The sequence below is a fragment of the Lolium rigidum genome, chromosome 4 (genome assembly GCF_022539505.1).
Source record: "Lolium rigidum isolate FL_2022 chromosome 4, APGP_CSIRO_Lrig_0.1, whole genome shotgun sequence".
Taxonomy (NCBI): Eukaryota; Viridiplantae; Streptophyta; class Magnoliopsida; order Poales; family Poaceae; genus Lolium; species Lolium rigidum.
Genome location: NC_061511.1, coordinates 117,883,575 through 117,905,596, shown reverse-complemented (window position 1 = coordinate 117,905,596; position 22,022 = coordinate 117,883,575). Strand labels below are relative to the sequence as shown.

Below are 22,022 nucleotides of genomic sequence, written 5' to 3'. Positions count from 1 at the left end.
TGACATTCACAAAAGCTCAGTGCTACCATGGCTTGCTTAGGTAGCCGGAGCGGTCAGTGTTCGGCTCGGTCAACATAGAGATCAAGTCGCTGAAAACAAGATCGGAGGACCCGCAGAAAAGTGATTTCATAGGAAACCGAGGAGGATATCAAGACAATCTCGAGCCGTCTAGATGAAATCCTTCTTAGGGAGGAAATCATGTGGAAGCAACGTTCAAGAATTAACTGGTTGAGGGAGGGTGACCGGAACACCAGGTATTTCCACCGAAAAGCTTCAGGAAGATCCAAAAAGAACAAAATATCAAGGTTGAAGAGGGCTGATGGTTCCTTTGCGATTGACGAAGAAGAGATTCTCTCCAAAACCCACCTCTTCTTTAATGAACTCTACACAGAAGATCCCCAAGTGAATCCTGGTGCCTTGCTACAGTTGGTTGAGCCTTCTGTCTCCGATCAAATCAACCAACAATTGACTGCTGATTTCACGGATGAAGAAATAGGCGATGCCTTATTCCAAATTGGGCCTCTCAAGGCTCCCGGTCCGGATGGGCTGCCGGCTAGATTCTTCCAAAGGAATTGGGCACTTCTTCGAGAAGAAACTTGTAAAGCAATTAAAAGTTCTTCTCGGATGGCATTCTTCCCGAGGAGATTAACATGACAAAGATAGTTCTTATTCCCAAATCGAAGATGCTTCAGACCTAAAGGACTACCGACCTATATCGCTTTGCAATGTGGTATACAAGATCATTTCCAAGTGTCTTGTAAACAGGTTAAGACCGTACCTACAGAACCTCATCGGCGAGACTCAAAGTGCTTTCATACACTGCGGACTAATCTCGGACAATGCCATGATTGCTTTTGAGGGCTTCCATGCCATCCAAAGAAACAAGAAACCGGATGAATGCTACGTGCTTACAAACTTGACTTGTCTAAGGCATACGATAGGGTCGATTGGTCTTTCCTCGAAGGTCCGCTAATGAAAAGTGGCTTCAATGATAAATGGGTCGGTTGGATCATGGCTTGCGTTACAACGGTCAAATTCTGTGTCCGAGTCAATGGCAACCTAACTAAGGAGATTTCCCCATCAAGGGGGTTGAGGCAAGGGATCCCCTCTCCCCATATCTCTTCCTCTTTGTGGCGGATCGCTTGTCGAAATCTATCCAACGGGCTGTCTGCGACCAAGGGCTGAAAGAGCTCAAAATGCGTAGAAGCTCACCCGAGCATCTCCCATCTACTCTTTCTTGATGACTCGCATCCTTTTCTTTGAGGCTAATGGCAACCAGGCTGGTATCATCAAATCTGCCATTACCAAGTTTGAGAAGGGTTCAGGCCAACTCCTTAGTGTCAACAAGTGTTCCATCATGTTTGGTGATAGTTGCCAACAACAAAAGCAAGATGACGTTAGAAGAATTCTAGAAATAGAACAGGTTGATTTTGAAGACAAATATTTGGGCCTCCCAACTCCTGAAGGACGGATGAAAAAAGGAAGATTCCAGTCCTATAAGGATAGGCTTGGCAAAAGAGTAAACAACTGGGCTGAAAAATACTCGTCAATGGGAGCAAAGGAAGCTTTAATTAAATCAGTCGCTCAAGCTATACCTAACCATGTGATGGGTGTCTTCAAACTTCCGGCGGGATTCCATGATGACTACACCCGCATAATCCGAAACTTTTGGTGGGGAGAGGATGAAAAAAAGAGAAAGGTCCATTGGGAAGCCTGGGACGTGCTCACCAGACCAAAAAACTTTGGTGGAGTTGGATTTAGGGACCTAAAACTCCTAAATCAAGCAATGCTTGCTAGGCGATGTTGGAGGATCATCACTAACCCCAACAGCCTATGCGCCGAGCTTACGAAGTCCATCTACTATCCAAGAGGAAACATCCTTGATACTGTGTTTCGTCAGGATGCCTCTCCCTCATGGCGTGGCATCGAGTATGGACTGGAATTGTTAAAAGAGGGGCTTATCTCGAGAATCGGTAACGGAGAAAACACCAACATTTGGCGCAACAACTGGCTGCCGAGAGACTACAATCTTAAGCCCGAGTAGGGAAAACAAAGACTAGAATCCGCGAGGTGAATCAGTTGCTTCTCCATAACTCTAACAAGCTGGAACGAACCTCTTGTTAGAAAGATTTTCTACCACGAGGATGCCTGTCTCATCCTCAACGTAAAGCTTCACGATCGGCCTTGCCAGGACTTCCTAGCTTGGCATTATGAGCGGAATGGAAAGTTCTCTGTGAAAAGCGCTTATAAACTCGCTTATAACCTTAATAATGGTGTTAGGTGGCAAGCAGGGAGCAGCCATGCTACGGACAATTCCAGGAATATTTGGAAGCTTATTTGGACGACCCATGTTCCAACCAAGGTCAGGATTTTCGGGTGGAGAACGGCGCGTGATAACCTCGCCACCAACAAGAATAAATTCAGGAGGACTTTGGAAACGCAAGGTACATGTACGATCTGTGGAATGTGTGACGAATCTAGCTTCCATGCTACGGTTTCTTGCACCAAAGCTAGAGCCTTAAGGGAGAAGATGAGAGAACATTGGAACTTGCCGCCGGAATTCGGGTTTCGGCAAGCTGGTGAGAACTGGTCGTTAGTATTATCGGGAAGTTGTAGCACAAAGCAAAGAGCTCGGGTGCTCCTCCCGCTTTGGAGAGCTTGGCACCTTCGTTGTGACGTTATCCACAAAAATGGGAAGGAAACTATCATGAACTCGGTATCCTTCCTATTAAACTACGGAGCCATGCTTACGGATCGCACTCCGGCCGCAATGCATGATAAAGGTAAAGCTGCTATTTGTTTATCCGATCGGACTAATCATTCCGGTTCTTGCTCTTCCTCAACAAACGAGAGCGGAAGATCTACACCCTATTCCTGTGACCATGCCTTCCGAAGACAAGCGCAGACTGATCTATGTTGATGCGGCCCACAAGCCGGCTGGCCGGAGATTCAGCCGTTGGTGTTGTGGTACGCGACCAATATGGCGCCATCATCGCTGCCGTATGCAAGACGATTGATCCATGCCAGGACGCGGAGGAAGCTGAAGCTAGAGCGATCCTCGCCGGCTCGCGGCTGGGAACCGATATTGGCCTCCAACGGCCATTGTTGTTGTCCGGCTGCGCCCCTGCTGTTAGTGCCTCAAGGAACCGGGGTCCTAACCTATCGAAGCTCCGGAGTGTTTACATGCAGATTTCTTCTACTGCTTTGCGGTTGCACGGGTGTGTCGTGCAATATACTAGGAGTAAGTTTAATTCGGGTGCCCACAATTTAGCTCAGCTAGCTATTCGGTCTAGAACCTGTAACCTTTGGCTGGCTCCGGTCCCGGCTGTTATCTCTGATCTAGTCGGGGACAATTCTGTAAACCGTGAAGGTGAGTAATATACGAGCTTTCCCCCTCAAAAAAAAAAAAGATTCTTGTATCGAAGCATAACTTCTAGTTTAGGATTTCCACCATATTTTTTTTTTGCTTGCATGTCTAATGTACCTTTTCGGGTTAAGTTGATATATGCCACTACAATTATTGCGTGTTACTTTCAGCCTTCAACTTTTCAGAAAATGAAAATTGCAATTGAATTTCTCAAATCTGCAATAATTGTAGTGGCATCTAATTAATTATTTTTTGTGCTTATCTGGTCCATCTCTTTTACAACTAGTGCGTTGGCATTGGCTTTGTATTTATTAAATGTAAAACTTTTAAACCATATACATACAATATTCCTTTCTTATTGAAGATCATACATGAAATTGTTTGGGTCAAAGGATCATGCATCACTATATGCTCAAAAGTTTCATCCAATCTCCCAATAAAAACTGCATACATGTTTCATGTGACGGAAGGGGTATTTGTTATTTCCGTCCATGCACATGTAACTATGGATCTTTCGTACTAAAAAAATAAAATAAAATTACCGGATTGTACAGTGCGCACCTTCCCGGCGGCAGCGCTTCTCTCTCCTCCGGCGTGGCGCTGCGGGAGCCGCAGAGCTGAGCAGGAGAACGCCCGCGAAAATGTTTTCGCTGGCCGCCCTCCATGGAACCTGAACGAATCTGAATGGGTGCTGAATTCTGATTCTTTCGTTCAGTTCTAGCCAAGTAGCTGTGGACCGTTGGATGTGTATTGGACGCTGGATGGAAGGGGCCAGGCTTGCAAGTACGAGTACTACCTGAATCCTAGTCCCATTTTTCCATCCACACCCCACATCATTGTTCTTTCGCGATAGGACTCGCTGTTCCCCTCTCTCCGTGGCGCTCGGAGCAGCCAACCACAGAGCCCCGCGGCAGGCCGGCGGCCGGCAGACCGCGCCGGCGAAAGGACAACCCCTCTTGCCCCGGTACTCCTCCTCTCCTGGTTCGTGCTTGTCTCGTTAATTTTCGTTAAAATCTAGTTTTGGTAAGCTCGTTCTAGTTTCTGATGTTGGTGATCTCGCTTCTCGGGCATAGCCTGCGCTTTCGATCGGCAACCGCAACGAGGCGCCTCTCGCTTGGTTCTTGTTCTGTGTTCTCCTGTGCTACGCTCACCGACTGTTTGACCAACTGTGTTATTGCTGCTGCTTGCCTGCTCTACTGCCGGCTCTTATTATTATTATTATGCACACCAACTATTTGGTAAGAGGTGTTATGTGGCTGCGTCTACTCTATATACTATGCGAACTAACTGTTTGATGAAATGCTCACCCGGCCAACCTATCCTGTTGTAAGTATGAGCCTTGGAACATACTGTATTTCCTTGCACACAAGTACTCCCTCCGTTAGGGATATCCCTAGATCATCAATTTGACCAACATAACAAAAAAAATTACAGCACAAAAATTAAATAAGAAAGTAGAACATGTGAACTTTCTGATGATATATGTTTTATAATATATACCTTGTATCAGTACGTTCATCACATTTACGACCTAGGGATACGCGCCGGCCTTATAATCCCTAACGGAGGGAGTAGAGACAACTTCATCACCAATTGGGAGGAGGTTACCAAATTCAACCTGATACACCCATCCAAACACCAGAACTGTGTATGTTCTTGCAAATGGTGGTCTATGCCATCCAAAGCATGGATGAACAAATGGTTTTATTTATAATTTCCAGTTCAGGTTTAGAAGCGAACGGTAGGATCTGTTCAGTGTTTTGTAATTTAATATATGTAGTTATTTATAGATATGAAACCCATTTTTAAATGCATTGCTGGACTCACTTCACAGTTTACGACCATTGATGTGGTGTGTGCCTGAATTGTTTGGCTATATGACAGGTTGGTCTTCCCGAATAATCTGTCTCTTGCTACATTAAGCTCTTCTGCTCTTGGAAATGGCAGCACCAAAGCCCATTTCCAGGCTTATTTCTCACGTCATTCTTGATCTGGATGGCACCCTCTTGAATACAGGTGACTGGTAGTTGCAAAGTTTTCCTGTATTCAGAGTTGATCTTTCCAAGTTAAAACTCTGAAGTCTCATCTTTGCGTACCTTTTTTGTACCATTTGGCAGATTGCGTCGTAAGCCAAGTGCTGAAACCATTTCTTGTAAAAAATGGGAAAAAGTGGGACAGTAAGAAAGCTCACAAATTTATTGGGAAGACACCTTCTGAAGCTGCAGCAGTTGTTTTAGAAGATTACGGACTCCCTTACTCCACCGAAGAGTTCCTTTCTTTGATAAATCCAATGTTCAGCGAGCAGTAATGTCACTGGAACCCCTTTGTACTTCTCGATGTTTTGCAAAATGCATATTTTAACCATGCAACTACAGTGGGACATTTATTCCATTTTGGCTGCATTTGGCCATTTGCTTGATAAAGTAGATTGGTTAGTTAATTGTTTATTGTGCAAGTATCTGTTTATTACCAATGTTCTTTCTCCCTGTACTTTCTTTTGAGTTATACCCTTGGTAGCCTACTTTTGAAAAAAAAATCTCTCAAATGCTGCTACTAGAAATCTTAAATCATGCCGTGCTGAGGTGTGTCTATGTTCTTGTGTTTGCATCTGCATATGCACTTGTTATGCATTAACATCGGCATGCTTGGCTGTACTAGACTGAATAATTCATGGAAACGATAATAATACAATGTTATATAAGTTGTGGCTTTAATATATCTCCGTGTTTTACTAGTACATGCGTATTATGCTACTTTCATGCTCCTCTACAAGCAAGCATCTGGTACTACCATTATGAGGTTTCAATGCAAAAAAAAAAGGAATTTCACATTTATGTCTAGTATGCTTTAAAATTGCGCGGCAAATCACAGCCGAAGGAATTCTGAAAATGAGTAGCACAATTACGTGTAGTAGCTCTTAATTAAGCCTTTTCGATGCAATTTAAACAACGAAGTGAAATCTGGGTATAGTGCAGAAAGTACTTCAGTAGAAAAGAAAAAAATCCTCATTCTAATTGTAATGAAGCATGTTTAAAGCTCTTTATGACGATTTTCTTAGTCACTTTTGGTAAGGTTGTTATTGGTATTGGGCATGATGACAGAAGCAGTAAAATTTTCTCATGATGTAATGTGTGTAAATAGTCCTGAAAAAAATCTCAATGTATTTTTCGCTTGCTATCACATTCCTTCAGATTAATGAGTAGAATATGTAATTTCATATCGCAGATGGGGCAATATAAAAGCTCTTCCTGGAGCTAATCGGTTAATAAAACATTTGAAGAGTAACAGGGTACCAACTGCTGTAGCTTCCAACTCTTCAAGATCAAACATTGATTCCAAAATTTCCTGCCATCAAGGTACCCTTTTCTGGTTTCCCCTTCTTCAGAGAAATCTGAAATCTTCATGTTCTTCTTTGTATTTAGTGAAATGGTATATCAAGTAAATAACTCTTATGATGTATAGGATGGAAAGAGTATTTCTCCGCAATTGTTGGTGCAGATGAAGTAGAGAAAGGAAAGCCATCACCAGACATGTAAGAGAATGTGCTATATAATGTTTTCATTGCTGATACCCTATGGATTTGTCATATTTATCTCATTTAGTTGCTCCTGTTCTGCTCAAGATTTTTGGAAGCTGCAAAAAGAATGAACGCTGACCCTTCGAACTGCCTAGTAATTGAGGATTCCTTGTAAGTTTAGCCTTGGCTAACTTTCGGTTATTTATGTTAATGTTCTGTGCATGGAATGGTTACCTATTTACAATATGTCACACTCTGCAATATAGACATTTTTTGGTGGAGCACTTTTTGATTGGCATGGAAATTTGGTTTTCATTTCTGAAAGCTACATGTGTGGCTGCGTGCAATGAAAATATAGTTTCAGTAACCATTTGGTAGCTTCTGTGAAAATCAAGAAATGTATTTCTTGCTTTTTTTTAAGAAAAGAACTTTGTCTGTCTATTTGACAGAGATAATTTCTGATATGACTGGTCTTCCACATCATAATTCATAACAGCCTACAGTGGTCCTACTTGATTAATTCACTTAATAATATTAGTTATAAATCTCAGAAATTGTGTGCAACACTGATAATTTTAAAAGATGTAGATGGATTGGCGCTCCATATACTTCATTCTGTAGATATATTAGGTTTTACATCCACCACCTTTATAATTGTATTGTTTTTCTGATCTGCACTAGCATTACTGGCTTCGTTGTTTATAGTTTAGCCTGCAGTGTCATAGAAACCATATAACTCTAACATAGTCACTTAATGACTGTGCCAGGCCAGGTGTTTCTGCTGGTAAAGCTGCAGGAATGCATGTCATAGCTGTACCTTCAGTACCCAAAAGGACTGATGAATTCAGCTCTGCTGATGAGATTATCAATTCCCTCCTTGACTTAAGGCCTGAAAAGTGGGGTTTGCCACCCTTCAATGATTGTATGTTCTAATTCTTTGGACCATCTGTCTATCATTCTCAACATTATGGACATACTCAATTTACCTGGTTTTCATTTTTCTGCGTAGGGATTGAAGGTACCTTGGCAGTAGAACCATGGTTTATTGGTGGACCTGTGATCAAAGGTTTTGGCCGTGGTTCTAAAGTACTAGGAATACCAACAGGTATGGTAGAACATGCAAGTTGCAGATAAATTTCACTAGCATGTTTTAAGACTCCGAAGAGTACAACGTGACTTCACATGCGACTTCTACAATTGGTTTTTTCATGATACTGTGTTATTCGTTTTGTTCATTCATGGAACTTTTTTGTTCATTCGTTTTTTTTTAAATTCTAGCTGTCCTACTTCTTGTTACCAGTTATGTGTTTTGACTTTTGAGTTACTTGAAAAGCCGCTAGACAAACCAATGCTTCTAAAAGTCTAACTGACTCAGTAAGATGCATCAATCGTTTCATGCTGGTTTATAGCACCTAAATGAAATGGATGTTATATAGCCACTTGTCCCTTTATTTTCATGATAATGCATTTCTGAGTTTACTTAATTAATCAAGTTTACTATGCATGCATAATCTGATTATTCGATAAGATTTTTTGGAAATGTTTTATGAAAAGGGTTTCACACAGTAAAAAGAGACTCCTGTGACACTGACAAATTCATCATATCTTGGATGAAATACGTTCTGTTGGAATTAAATATATACTCTAGTTCACGTTTTTGGTTTTTTAATAGCAGTACACTCCTGATCACTGATAGTTTTATATTTGTCTGTCTTGTAGCGAACTTACCGGCAGAAAACTTTTCCGACATACTGTCAGAGCATACATCAGGTGTGTACTTTGGCTGGGCTGGACTTTCAACGCGAGGTGTATATAAGATGGTCATGAGCATTGGCTGGAACCCTTATTTTGACAACACAGAGAAGACCATTGTGAGTGTTCTTTACACAAGCCGTTCCATGCTTAGTTATATTAATTTGTTCTAAATGGCATTAATTTCAGGAACCATGGTTGCTTCATGGTTTTGATGAGGACTTTTATGGAGAGGAGCTGCGCCTTGCTATTGTTGGGTACATCCGACCTGAGGTAATTGAGGACCAAACGACATTTATACTGGCAAAAAAAGTTTCATTTTCGCTAACTTGTGACAACTTCTCAAATGTTTAGGCCAACTTTCCATCGCTTGAGAGCTTGATAGAGAGGATTCATGAGGATGGGAGAATAGCAGAGAAAGCCCTAGATTTACCAGAATATGCCAAGTACAAAGACTCGCCATATTTGATAAACCCTTTGCAGCAGGGCACAACTGTTAATGGGAACGAGGCAGAGTAAGAGTTCAAGTGACCCTTGAGGTGCCTAGAGAGAGGCTTCCGCACATTATTCTATCTTTTTGAGAACTTTATCAGAACTTTTGCTGATTAACACCCAGCAGTGGTAGTATTCTACCGCCTAAAACCTGGAGCTTCATATTTTATAATTTATACAACGAGAACTGTGAAGATGGTACCTTCTCTGTTGAGTTTGTAAAGTTCACCATCTTCGCAGGTTGTTACTTCATAAGTTCTTATCTTGTGTTTATAGAGCAACAGTCAGCAGAACAGAACAAATTAGCACACATCATCTCGAAATTAACTTGTCGGGTGAACTATGACGAATAACAAAGATCAAAGTTTGTATCTAAATCATCGCCCTCTTCAACCCAAAACTAAGAACATTAAGCTGCATACGGCTCTTTGATGTGCAGTATTCCAACCTATAAATAGAAAACACCCTTCATTTTAATGTCATGCTTGTACCGATTCTATAGGTTTTCATTTGCGCCGAAGTTTGATTCCATCGTAGAAAAAGCAAAAGATTCTTACCAAGAGGTTTAAATGAATTGCAATTTCCTATGAAATATAGTGTAAAAGACCCCGTCCGTTTAGATGCGTAAACAATTCCTTAGAAAACATTTCAATGGGATCCAAATCCTGAATACTTATGAAGCTATGTCGGTTCAAGTGGTAAATAGGGATAAATCATCGATTTTGTACAACAAAAATACAATGAGAAGAGGAAAGGAAGAGTTGATGAATATTTTGGGTTTGCAGCATGAAACTTCGGATGGGAAATATCTGGGTCTACCCATGTACATTGGGAGACCGAAGGCAAAGTGCTTCCACTATCTTAAAGAAAGAATTTGGGCACACATTCAGGGCTGGAAGAAACGCTTTCTTTGAAAGGCGGGCAAAGAAATTTTAATAGGAGTTGTGGCTGAGGCCATTCCGACATACGCTATGTCCTGTTTTGACTTGACAAAATGATTTGTGTGATGAAACTAGCAACATGATATATTGCTACTGGTGGTACCAGCAAGACGATGTGCACCATTCACATTGACTAGGTTGGGAGAAGATGACCTTGCCAAAGGAACAAGGGAGGCTTAGCTTTAGAGACCTCCATTCTTTTAACCTTGCCATGCTTGCACGACAGGCTTGTTGTTTACTCCAGTCACCATATTCCTTGTGTGCATAGGTGTTATGAGCAAAGTATTTCCCATATGGCAACATATTACAAGCCACCGCAGTACCCATGATGAGTTATATGTGGCGTAGTATTTTGAAGGGCGCCGAGGTAATTAAAGAAAGGATGATTGGAAGAGTTGGATCCAGGGAGAATATCAGGATGGTCAGATCCATGCATACCAAGTGACGAGACTAGACCTCTGTCTACAGTCCAGGAATCACACACCATTACACACGTATCTTAACATGGGACGAGCAACTAGTTTGGCAAACTTTTTTAGTGCAAGAGATGCTATTGACATCCTTAGCATCACAATGAGTGAGGAACATGATAACTTCATTGCAAGACAATTTGGTTAGAAAGGTTTGGTTTATTCTCTATCAGGTCAGCATATCGTGTCCATACTGAAACGTTATGGTGCGAAAAATACCATTACATGAGAGAGCAGTTCCGGAAATCTGTGGAGAGAAAAAACATGAAACTTTATTTGAAATCTGAAGTACCTAGCCAAGGTTCGACACTTTATGTGGCGCTTTGCCCACAACATCCACCCTGTACGAATGAATATAGCTAGACGCGGAGTCAAGCTGGATACAAGATGTGTGGTGTGCAATAAACAATTCGAGGACGAGGGACATCTGTTTTTCATATGCAAAGATGTTGAGAAGTTATGGACAACTACATAGAAGGATCATGTGAGACAAGCTCTTTTAAAGGTACAAATAAGATAAAACCCCACAAGGTTCCACCTATGGGCCTCTTCGAGAATCGCATCAAGAAGAAAGGCTTCCCTCCTACTTTTGTTCTTGAAGATTCGATTGTTCCGCTCATGTACGTGATCAGGTCTATCAGTTAAGATACATAAGAGTTAAGATACGTGTGGACGGAGGTCTAGTCTGGTCACTTGGTATCCATGGCTCTGAATAGATCCTGGCCAAGTTGCGGCACTTGTCATAATAAGAGGATGCACGATTTAACCCCTTGAGAATCTAAAACTAAACAGTCCAAGGGTAAGAGTATTGAAGGAGCAGATGATCGATAGTACTAGAGTGCTGCAAACATAAAGATTAAAGGTATGAATCAACATTTGATAATCCAACATTTTCTTCTCACTATTGGTCTGCATATTCGATCTAAACAACAATCCTCGCAGTTTATCAAATTCCTGTTTCATTTTCTGGAGAGAGTGGACTACCAAAATCACACCTGGATCTGACACGAGTACAAAAATTCGTTCGAGTACAAGACACCAACTTGAAACCTTCGCTACGGGGCAGCAGCGGCTCGACCAGGAAACCCAGGCAGGCCCGGTGCGCTCCCCGAAAAAAAAAACTCTCCCGAACTGTAAATCTCCCATCGCGACCTCACCGGCACCGGCGGCGAGCGGCCCCCATGGCGGACGGCGGCGAGATGGACGAGGAGGCCATGATGCGCGCCTTCTTTCCTACATCCTTCGGCAAGGCGCCTTCCCGCCCCAGCGCCACGTCCCACTCCTCCACCCTCCGCAAGCCCCAAAACCCTAGCTCCAGCCCCTCCACCTCCGCCGTCGAGGAGGACGACGGCGTCCTCGTCGGGCCCCCTTTGCCGCCCAAGGACTCAGCTCGCATCCAGGAGGATGAAGAGGAGAGTAGACCCATGATTGGGCCGCCCCGGCCGCCTGCGCAGCTGCCGACGGTGCACGAGGAGGCTGAGGACGAGGACGGCGACATGGTTGGGCCGCCTCGGCCTCCCCCGACGAAGGAGGGGGATGAGGATGAGGACGACGATGATGATGACGACGACGAGGATGACGAGGACGATGATGATATGGAGGATGATGGGGAGGATTTCGGTCGGATTCCTCTCAGCAACGAAATTGTTCTGCGGGGGCACACAAAGGTAACTGCACGCACAAATTATTTCCTTTGCCACATCGAATTAATTTACTTTTGGAATATCGTTGCAGCTAGTTTTTCTCAAATGCTCTATAATTTCTGGATAGCTGTGGCAGCTCTTAGATTTCTTATTTGTATCGCGAAATAGCCGAAATTAACTGGTTTGGGAAGAAAAAAAATGTGTAAACTCACATTCAGCACGTATTTAGAACATTCCTCTACATGTGTCTTACATATACCACATAAATTTTCTCAAGAGAATTTCTATCATTAAGACCCCAAAGGAGGCAGGAATAGAAGTTTGTAGTAATTGTTTATTGTTCGCCAATTTATTTGGTGTATGCCATGCCAACTCTAAATATGTTCAAACAGAATGAGTTTTTGGTCATTGTCGCTTGCCGGTTCTTGTTAGTTAGAAGTAGTTGAATGTTCAATCCGTTGTAAAGTTGGATACATCCACAAATTTAGAATCGAATATGGACTAGCATGTTCTTCGTGTAATCCTCAAAGGTGCCTCCTGTAATGCTATCCAGAGTCGTCCAGATCATGCTGCTATAGTTTCAAATGTATTTAGCTGCTTAATAATCATTTTATTTCCTTTGCAGGTTGTCTCAGCCCTTGCTGTTGACCCTACAGGATCCCGAGTGCTGTCTGGTAGCTACGATTATACTGTACGGATGTATGACTTCCAAGGCATGAATTCGAAGCTGCAGTCATTTAGGCAATTGGAACCGTGTGAGGGACATCAAGTTCGTAGCCTGAGCTGGAGTCCAACATCAGATCGATTCTTATGTGTCACTGGTTCAGCTCAAGCCAAGGTATTCATTTTTGCTATCTTCCTGAACTTCCAAAAACCGCCGCCACCTAGAATTAATAACATGTCATTTACATTATGCTTCCAATCAGATATACGATCGGGACGGGCTTTCTCTCGGTGAGTTTGTGAAGGGTGATATGTACATCCGCGATCTTAAGAACACAAAGGGCCACATTTCTGGACTAACTGCTGGCGAATGGAATCCCAAGTCAAAAGAAACTATATTAACTTCATCAGAAGATGGGTCGTTACGTCTCTGGGATGTTTCAGACTTTAGTGGTCAAAAGCAGGTAGGTTGAACTATTTTTTTCTGTTCACTAGATAAAAATGTGCCTTTGTTTGTTTTTGCACCAGATCAGTTGTTTAAAGTGAATTACTTGTTATTCTGCATGACTAAAGCCCCAGCTCCTCTCTAGTATTGAATACTTGAACTTCCCCATTACATTTTCAACAGGTCATCAAACCTAAGCTAAAAAGACCGATGCGTATCCCAGTTACTTCATGTGCATGGGATCATGAAGGCAAGCGTATTGTTGCTGGGGTGGGGGATGGTTCCATTCAGGTACATTATATACTGCAAAATTTCTTTAACTCCTCTATCACTTTGTGTTTAGACAGACAGTTTGGTTAATAATACGTTTTATGACCTGAATGATATGTCTTCTGTAGCTCTGGACCATAAAGACTGGATGGGGAAGTAGACCAGATATCCATGTTGAAAAAGCACACACAGAAGATATCACTGGGGTCAAAATTTCTACAGATGGGCAAATTCTTCTGTCAAGAAGTATGGATAGTACTCTAAAGGTAATTTGTCTTGCACCTATTAGGATTTGAACTTTTGGGGCTTCAAATGTTTTTTCGCAGAACTGCCTTAACATGATATGGGCCTACCATGCATACCTGTACACACTAAAAAGTTGCTCGGTATTTAGGTTAAGTATCATTCCAGCGAGCCTTGCGTTTTCATCTACATTTCCCTCTTAAAAATATACTTTTGCTGGATCTTGAATATTCCATGTTTTACAATGAAAGTTGGTAGCAAGCATGGTTTAGTTGAGTACTTGAGCTGTCCACTTGTTTATTCTTTGAGGACTTGAATGTACATGTTAGGGTATAGATGTGGAGGTAAATTGCTATGTTCCTGAAGTATTGAATTATTGCGAGTAATGTCCTTGTGGATTAAAAGGGAGGTTTACTAGCCATGATTATTACTAGTTTTTCAGTTTCAACCTAGCAAGGCGTAATGTGTTCAGTTAATATACTGGGTTAGCTATTTTTGTGTTGTTTTGTTGTATTGTTGTCATGTGAATATATGATAATGGTAAGCGCTGCAGCATTGCTGTCCTCTTCCTCTTATTGGGATATATTATTCCTAAATTGCATTGGAAATATTTTGTAGATATGGGATTTGAGGAAAATGAAGACTCCTTTGAAAGTGTTTGAAGATCTGCCAAATAACTACGCAGAGACAAATGCATCATTTAGCCCAGACGAACAGCTTGTTTTTACAGGAACCTCTGTTGAGAAAGATGGCAGGAACGGAGGACTACTTTGCTTCTTTGATAGAAGGAAACTAGAGCTTGTATCAAGGGTGGGAATTTCACCACATTACAGTGTCATAAGGTCTCTCTGGCATCCAAGGATTAATCAGGTTATTGCTTAGTACTTGCATATTTGCTGGGGCTGAATTCATTTTGAGGATATTACTCAGTTATTGAACATCTCTGCTATCTCTGCAGGTATTTGCAACAGTTGGGGACAAGAAGGAAGGTGGGACTCATATCCTGTATGATCCATCTGTAAGTCAGAGGGGGGCTCTTGTATGTGTCGGAAGAGCACCGAGGAAAAAGTCTGTTGACGATTATGAGGTGCAACCTTTAATACACAATCCACATGCACTGCCGCTATTCAGAGATCAACCAAGTCGTAAACGCCAGAGAGAGAAGATGATGAAAGACCCCCTCAAATCGCACAAGCCAGAAGCACCTGTTAATGGTCCAGGATTTGGTGGTAAAATTGGCACGACAAAAGGCAGCTTGCTGACACAGTATCTCATGAAGGTAATATACATATTAATCGCTCCTTATCTTATATATGTATGGCGAACTTAGGTTATTTTTGTACTCCTAAGTGTGTTTTTGTGTTTCTTCCCAAAGTATACCTACTTTAACTTGACAGCACGCTCAATTTAATTTTTACAGGAAGGTGGTTTAATCAAGGAGACCTGGATGGATGAAGATCCAAGAGAGGCAATTCTGAAATATGCCGATGCTGCGAAAAATGACCCAAAGTTTATTGCGCCAGCATATGCGCAAACTCAGCCAGAAACTGTCTTTGCAGAGTCTGATTCTGACGGTGAAGAGAAAAAATAACATATGGATGTAAGCTATTTGTTTCCAGTAAAATGAGCTATGATACACCAAGCTTCTATTTTATGACAGAGTGAATCTAAGGCAGTGACTGTTAAGTTTCTTGCACAAGTCCCACACCATCCTTCCTTACTGAGGAAAAAATAGAATCTGTGGTAAGTGTCGAATACAAATTACCACGAGTACAATATCAAATTTTAAATCCGCTTATTTCATTGTTGAATATTATACTTGTATGCATGTTATTAGGTTTATATAAATCATATTATGCAATCGAGAGACACAAAGTTCCAGTTTAGGGCTTGGAAATAACACAACTGAGTTAAATGCCCAACTTGGAAAATCGAGTAAGATCTCTGCCACTCACATTAGAGGACCAATTATACTGGAACCCAGGAGGTTTTGTTCTCAGTACTGTGTGCTCAGCCGTCCACCACTAGATATCAGAGTTTCCAGTTGAATACCATCTTGTTAATACACACTGCACAATTTTACTTTCCGTTTGTATGATGTTTGATCACTCATGAAATAGTGCAGTAATCCATCTTGTTATGCCAGTGTTAAATGTCCCTGCAATTCAGTCCCTCCATTTCACCCAGTTCATGATATGGTTCATGTGATTTCTGAGTTAAAAACCTTGCCGCAGTTAGGGTTGTTTGACTACACTCATGTGCGCGAAAGTTCCCCATTTCACTAATCCATCTTGTTATGCCAGTGTTAAATGTCCCTGCAATCCAGTCCCTCCATTTCACCCAGTTCATGATATGGTTCATGTGATTTCTGAGTTAAAAACCTTGCCGCAGTTTGTCAGGATCACGATTGATCGCTGACGATTCTCATCGAAGAAGTGAGATGGGAAGGAGCGCTCGGGGCTCAGATCTACTCTAACTACCTACTGGAAAGGAAATACATGGTAAAAATAGGGTTTTTCATTGCTTGATCCTCCCAGCCACCCCACTCGCCCCTTTATATCGAAGGAACGAGCTCAAGCATTATTACAACTTTGTCCAACAGCCGAAGATACACGGTTTGAGGGTTTAAGGCTAAAACAAGTAAATGTAGTTGTGGAGCACCGGTAGCCGTTGGATAGCGACCGTGTCATCGCGCCTTCATCCCGACCGTTGCCCGTTGTCGCTGAATCACGCCGATGAATCGAAGAAATGGTTGTCGACTGCGTTGGAACCTGACACTGCCCCCTCCTTAAGTCAAGACATCAGGGCTTGAACCACGGAAACGTTGCCTGTATGAATGATGCGTCCTCCCATGTGGCTTCATGCTCTTCCATGTTTTCCCAGTGTATGAGCCATTGAGGTACTGGTATATCATACTCACCAGCGTTGCGGGGAACTTGGCGACGTTGCAACAGAGCTTTCGGTGCCATTTTGATCTTGCCGTCAGTGGTGACCAGAGGCAACTTGGGATTAGGGATAGCTGCGTTGCCCGGGTGTTTCTTCGCTTGGTTAACATGGAAAACATCGTGGATTTGCGTACCTTCGAGCGGTTGAAGCTTGTAAGCTACTTGACCCACGCGTTGTAGAACCTTGAAGGGACCATACCATTTGGAGGTCAGTTTGAGCGCATTGCGCAGACCGAGAGCAGTTTCTCTGTAGGGTTGCATCTTGAGATAAACCATGTCGCCCACCAGGAAAGTGCGCTCTGTTCTGTTTGCATCTGCATACTTTTTCATACGGTTCTGGGCTTGCTGTAGGTTTGCCTGTAGGATTTTGACCATGTGATCCTTTTCTTGAAGAGTAACTGTTGTATCAGCGGCTACATTGCATGGTACTGACAGCTGGTGAAGGAGAGGTGGAGCATACTCATAGAGTGCTTCGAAGGGTGACATTTTGATGGCAGTGTGATAAGAACAGTTGTACCACCATTCAGCTGCTGGTAACCATTGGTGCCACTTCTTGGGTTCCTGGAACGCCATGCAGCGCAAATACTGTTCAAGGCATTGATTAACACGCTCGGTTTGTCCATCTGTCTCTGGGTGGTGAGCCGAGCTGTACTTCGAGCTATGTTGAATGAGTCGAAGAGATCTTTCCATAGCTTGCTTGTGAAGATAGTATCTCTGTCACTCACAATGCTTGCGGGAGGGCCATGGAGTTTAACTATGTGATCCATGAATTTATCGCCCATCGTCTCGTACTCGTGTAGGGGTGTGACAGGTGGTATGAAATGAGCATACTTTGTCAGACGATCAACAACCACCAGAATGACATCCTTGCCTTGTGATTTGGGGAGCCCTTCCACAAAGTCCATGCTAATGTCTGTCCATTTTTGGTGAGGAATGGGTAATGGCTGCAAGAGTCCAGGGTACTGTATTCTCTCAGTCTTGGAGATTTGGCAGGTAGGGCACTCTGCTACCAAGGTGGCTATGGTTTTCTTCAGTGCAGGCCAGTAGAATAGTTGCTGAATGCGGTGCAAGGTTACTCGTGGCTCGAATGTCCACCATAAACTGAAGAGTGGAAGGCATGGAATATTTTTGTCCTGAGGTCAGTAGAGCTGCCAATGTAAATTCTTCCTTTGTATCTGATGATACCAGACTGGAGAGAATAAGATGGATTGCTGTCTTTGTGAATGGCTAGCTCTTGTTGTAATCTGAGGCAAGCTTCATCTGTCCTGTATGATTGGATGACTTCCTCCATCCAGGCAGGGACTAAGACAGATATGGCAGCACAATTGTCTTCGTGGAGAGTATCTTCCTCTCGGTTGATATTTCCTTGAGAGGGCATCGGCTACTCTGTTTTCTTTCCCTTTTTTGTATTCAATTGTGTAATCAAACTCAAGAAGTTTCAGCATGAGTTTGTGTTGTATTCCTTCGAGCAAACGTTGATCGCCCAAATACTCGGAGGCTTCTCCGATCTCGTTTTGATGATTACCGCATTGTTGAGGAAATAGTGCCGCCATTTTTTGAGAGCTTCTAGGATTGCAAGTGCCTCTTTTTCATAAACCGATCGAGCACTTGTTTTTGGGCCCAAGCTCTTGCCGTAAAAGGCCGAGTGGCTTCCCATGTTGCATAAGGACTGCTCCAAGGCCAGTAGCACAAGCATCAGTCTCCAGAGTAAAAGGGGAACTGAAATCTGGTAAACTGAGCAGTGGTGGAGTTGACATGACTAGCTTGAGTGTAGAGAATGCCTGTTGTTGAGCAGGACCCCATGTGAAACTATCCTTTTTTAATGCAGCATAAAGAGGTTGACAGATAGTGGCATATCCCTTGATAAACCTTCTGTAGTACCCTGTCAGACCTAGAAACCCTCTGAGCTTTTTGATTGATGTAGGGGTAGGCCAGTTGACCATATCCCGAATTTTCTGCTGGATCGGCAGCCACTCCCCGGCCGTAAATAATGTGGCCCAAATATTCTACCTGTGGCTGACCAAATGTGCATTTACTCTTCTTGGCCTTCAGATCATGGTTTTGCAGGGTGCTCAGTACCAATGCCAAGTGTTCTTGGTGCTGTGTCATGGACTTGCTGTAAATGAGTATATCATCAAAGAAGACCAAGACAAATTTCCTTAGGAAGGGAAAGAATATGCTATTCATCAAGTCTTGAAATGTAGCAGGTGCATTGCTGAGGCCAAAGGGCATGACCTTGTACTCATAGTGTCCCATATGGGTGGAAAAGGCAGTTTTGTGGATATCCTTTGGGTGCATTCTAATTTGGTGGTACCCAGATCTGAGATCTAGCTTGGAGAAAATTGTGGCTCCATGCAGTTCATCCAGCAAGTCTTCTATCACAGGAATAGGATATCTGTTCTTAATGGTTAAGTCATTCAGACTTCTATAATCCACACAGAGGCGCCAAGACTTGTCCTTTTTCTTCACCAAAATTACTGGGGATGAGAATGGACTGGTGCTTGGTTGTATCTCCTTGTTCTGCGAAGCATTTCCTTGATAATGGCTTCAATTATATTCTTTTGATTGTGGGACATCCTCGTAGGGTCTAATGTTTGGAGGAGTAGCCCCAGGAATGAGGGGAATGCAGTGATCAGATGCTCTGTGAGGGGGCAAGCCTTGAGGAGTAGAGAAAATGTCTTGGAACTGTTTAACAATATCTGCCAGTAATTCAGGGACTGGTGGCAAGTGTTGCTCTTCAGTGACAGGATCTCCATCAGTAGCTGATAGAAGAATGTAGCCAGCTGCTCCATTGTCAAGGAGCTTGGAGCATTCCTCAGCAGAAATGAGTAATCTGTTTGTTGGAATCAAGTGATCAGAGAAGGAGTGTGTGTTTCCATTCACTGATAGAGATAAAGTCCTGGCCACAAAATCAAATGTCACTGGATTGTGTTCCTTGAACCAATTAACTCCCAGGATAATGTCAGAGCCTTGTAGTTTCAATATTCGGAAATCTGCCTGGAAGGATTTCCCCTCAATGCTGAACTTACAGTTTCTTGCCACATATGCAGAGATAAGTGTTCCTCCTCCAGCCATCGTGATCGCACGACTTGGTGCTCGGTTGCATGGCTATGTTGTGTTTCACAAAGAAAGGTATAGTCAAGGAATGTGTTGGTGCTGCCGGTGTCAGCCAAGGGCAATAGCTGTCTCGTCCGTAAATGGAGAGCAAGAGGGAAATGGTTGAAGCACCGGAGAGCCTCGTGTAAGCAGCAATTGTGATATGCATCGGGTTGTCCACTTCGTGTAACTGCTGTACATTTTCTCTTATATTGTCGACGACCGCATTATCCCGAGCTTGGTCCTCTATCGCTACTTCTTCTTCATCTCGAATTACCTCGCATTTGAATTGCATTCAATGCTCTTCGCATAGGTCGACATTTGTGTCCAATTGTCCAATTCTCGAGGCAGTACAGCATTTCCTGGGTTCCCTTTGCCTCGGGTGCCATGTCTCCGCTTTCGTTGTCACGAGGAAGGGGTTGTCGGCCTGCTTGTTGTTGGTGTATAGGGAAAGTTCTTCTGTTGAGAGACATGCTGGATTTCTCATACTGACGAGCGTACCAATAAGCTGAGAGCAGAGAGTCAGGCTTCTGGCACTGAACTGTATGCTTGATAGTTTCCTTGAGGCCGCTGACAAAACGGTCGACAAAGAAATCTTGTGGAAGGTAAGCTCGGCCACGCTTCATGAATGTCATCCATTGCTCGTAGGCGTTGATGTAATTGTCCACCGTAGTGAATTGTTTCAGTTGTTGAAGTTGCTCCATAGGGTCAGTTGCTTGGCCGTCAGGGAATCTATCGATCAAGACTTGGCATAACTCTGACCAAGTGATCTCCTGCAGTCGTAAGCCAGCACTGCTCAGCCAAGTCTTGGCTTGTCCACGCACATGAGCAAGCCCCCAACGAACTCTGTGCTCGCCTGTAATTCCCACCAAACTGAAAAGATCCTCACACTCAAGGATCCAAGCACGTGGTCCTTCACCATGGAATGTGGGTAACTCAACGTGAGGAGATCGCAACTGTGGATCGTTCTGTTGGGTGTGTGTTTGGTTGGTGGGTGGTGGCTCGTGTGGTGGATTGTGTATATGGTTTGTTTGTTGTGGGGGTGGGTGTGGGTGGTAAGGATAGGGCTGAGGTGGGAAGGGAGGGTGGTAGTAGGGTGGGTATGGTGGATTTGGTCGGAAGTATGGGCTTGGTGGTGGTGGGTATGGTCGGTAGCCATTTGTGTATTGGGGAGGTTGTTGGTAGTATTGTGGTTGTGTGGATGGGTTGGTAACTTGGGTGAATTGTCTGGGTTGATGAGGATGCCGCCACCGTAGTGACGATGGGATCCGTGGTTGTGGTGATGGCTGGGCCATTTGGGCGAGCAGGCGTGGGTTGAATGGGAGTCGTTCAGGGGACAAAGCCCCTAGCTTGGGAGGAAAAGGTGGCGGATTTGTGGTTTGTGGTGTAGTTTGGGGTGTTGGGACTTCAAGAATGGGTGAAAGGACGGAGCTTGCGCGCGGTGGTGGTGTCACGAAGGTGTGCTGCTGGTCCGAGGAGACGGGGGCAGTGTTGTTCATACCTTCGGTTGGGGCGATGCGGTTCATGCTCGTCTGCAACTGCGCCATCATCGTGGTCATCTGGAGCATCTGCTCTTGGAGAGCGTTGATCGCCGTAGTTGACTCCACCTGATGCCTCTCCAAGCGTCTGCCCACCGAGCGTGCGTCGCGTTGCGCCCGTTGGCGTGCTCGCTCCGCTGCTTGATCGGCGTCCGTGGAGGATGCCGTGTGCGCGGCGCGCCTGTCGTCGCCATGGCGGTCTCGAGAAGAAGATCTGGATCTCGTGCTTGCCGGCATGATCTTGATCCAGAATTAGGGAGGGAGGGAGGGACGCCGCCGGTTTGGTGAAGCAGATCGATCGAGCTCGCTCTGATACCACCTTGTCAGGATCACGATTGATCGCTGACGATTCTCATCGAAGAAGTGAGATGGGAAGGAGCGCTCGGGGCTCGAGATCTACTCTAACTACCTACCGGAAAGGAAATACATGGTAAAAATAGGGTTTTTCATTGCTTGATCCTCCCAGCCACCCCACTCGCCCCTTTATATCGAAGGAACGAGCTCAAGCATTATTACAACTTTGTCCAACAGCCGGAAGATACACGTTTGAGGGTTTAAGGCTAAAACAGTAAATGTAGTTGTGGAGCACTGGTAGCCGTTGGATAGCGACCAGGTCACTGCGCCTTCATCCTGACCGTTG

At 43.7% G+C, this 22,022-nt stretch overlaps 2 protein-coding genes across 3 annotated transcripts; both read left to right on the top strand.

Moving 5' to 3' along the window:
• Nucleotides 1–4,209: 4,209 nt before the first annotated feature.
• On the top strand, nt 4,210–9,383 carry LOC124705346 (bifunctional riboflavin kinase/FMN phosphatase-like). Of its 2 annotated transcripts, none has more exons than XM_047237080.1 (11): nt 4,210–4,331; nt 5,252–5,383; nt 5,485–5,671; nt 6,593–6,723; nt 6,830–6,899; nt 6,990–7,055; nt 7,652–7,806; nt 7,894–7,989; nt 8,604–8,755; nt 8,826–8,909; nt 8,991–9,383. In XM_047237080.1, exons 2-11 carry the CDS (start codon nt 5,308–5,310, stop codon nt 9,153–9,155), a joined length of 1,182 nt encoding a protein of 393 aa, XP_047093036.1. In that variant the 5' UTR covers nt 4,210–4,331; nt 5,252–5,307; the 3' UTR covers nt 9,156–9,383. The 2 variants fall into 2 exon arrangements, with proteins under 2 accessions (XP_047093036.1, XP_047093037.1); XM_047237081.1 differs by lacking the exon at nt 4,210–4,331 and adding an exon at nt 4,478–4,605.
• Nucleotides 9,384–11,665: 2,282 nt separating this feature from the next.
• Nucleotides 11,666–15,495, top strand: LOC124705345 (WD repeat-containing protein 70-like). Its single transcript, XM_047237079.1, has 8 exons — nt 11,666–12,206; nt 12,808–13,020; nt 13,109–13,309; nt 13,474–13,581; nt 13,689–13,826; nt 14,422–14,673; nt 14,762–15,082; nt 15,224–15,495. The coding sequence occupies exons 1-8, from the start codon at nt 11,721–11,723 to the stop codon at nt 15,392–15,394; spliced, it is 1,890 nt and encodes a 629-aa protein (XP_047093035.1). The 5' UTR covers nt 11,666–11,720; the 3' UTR covers nt 15,395–15,495.
• The last annotated feature ends 6,527 nt before the right edge of the window (nt 15,496–22,022 follow it).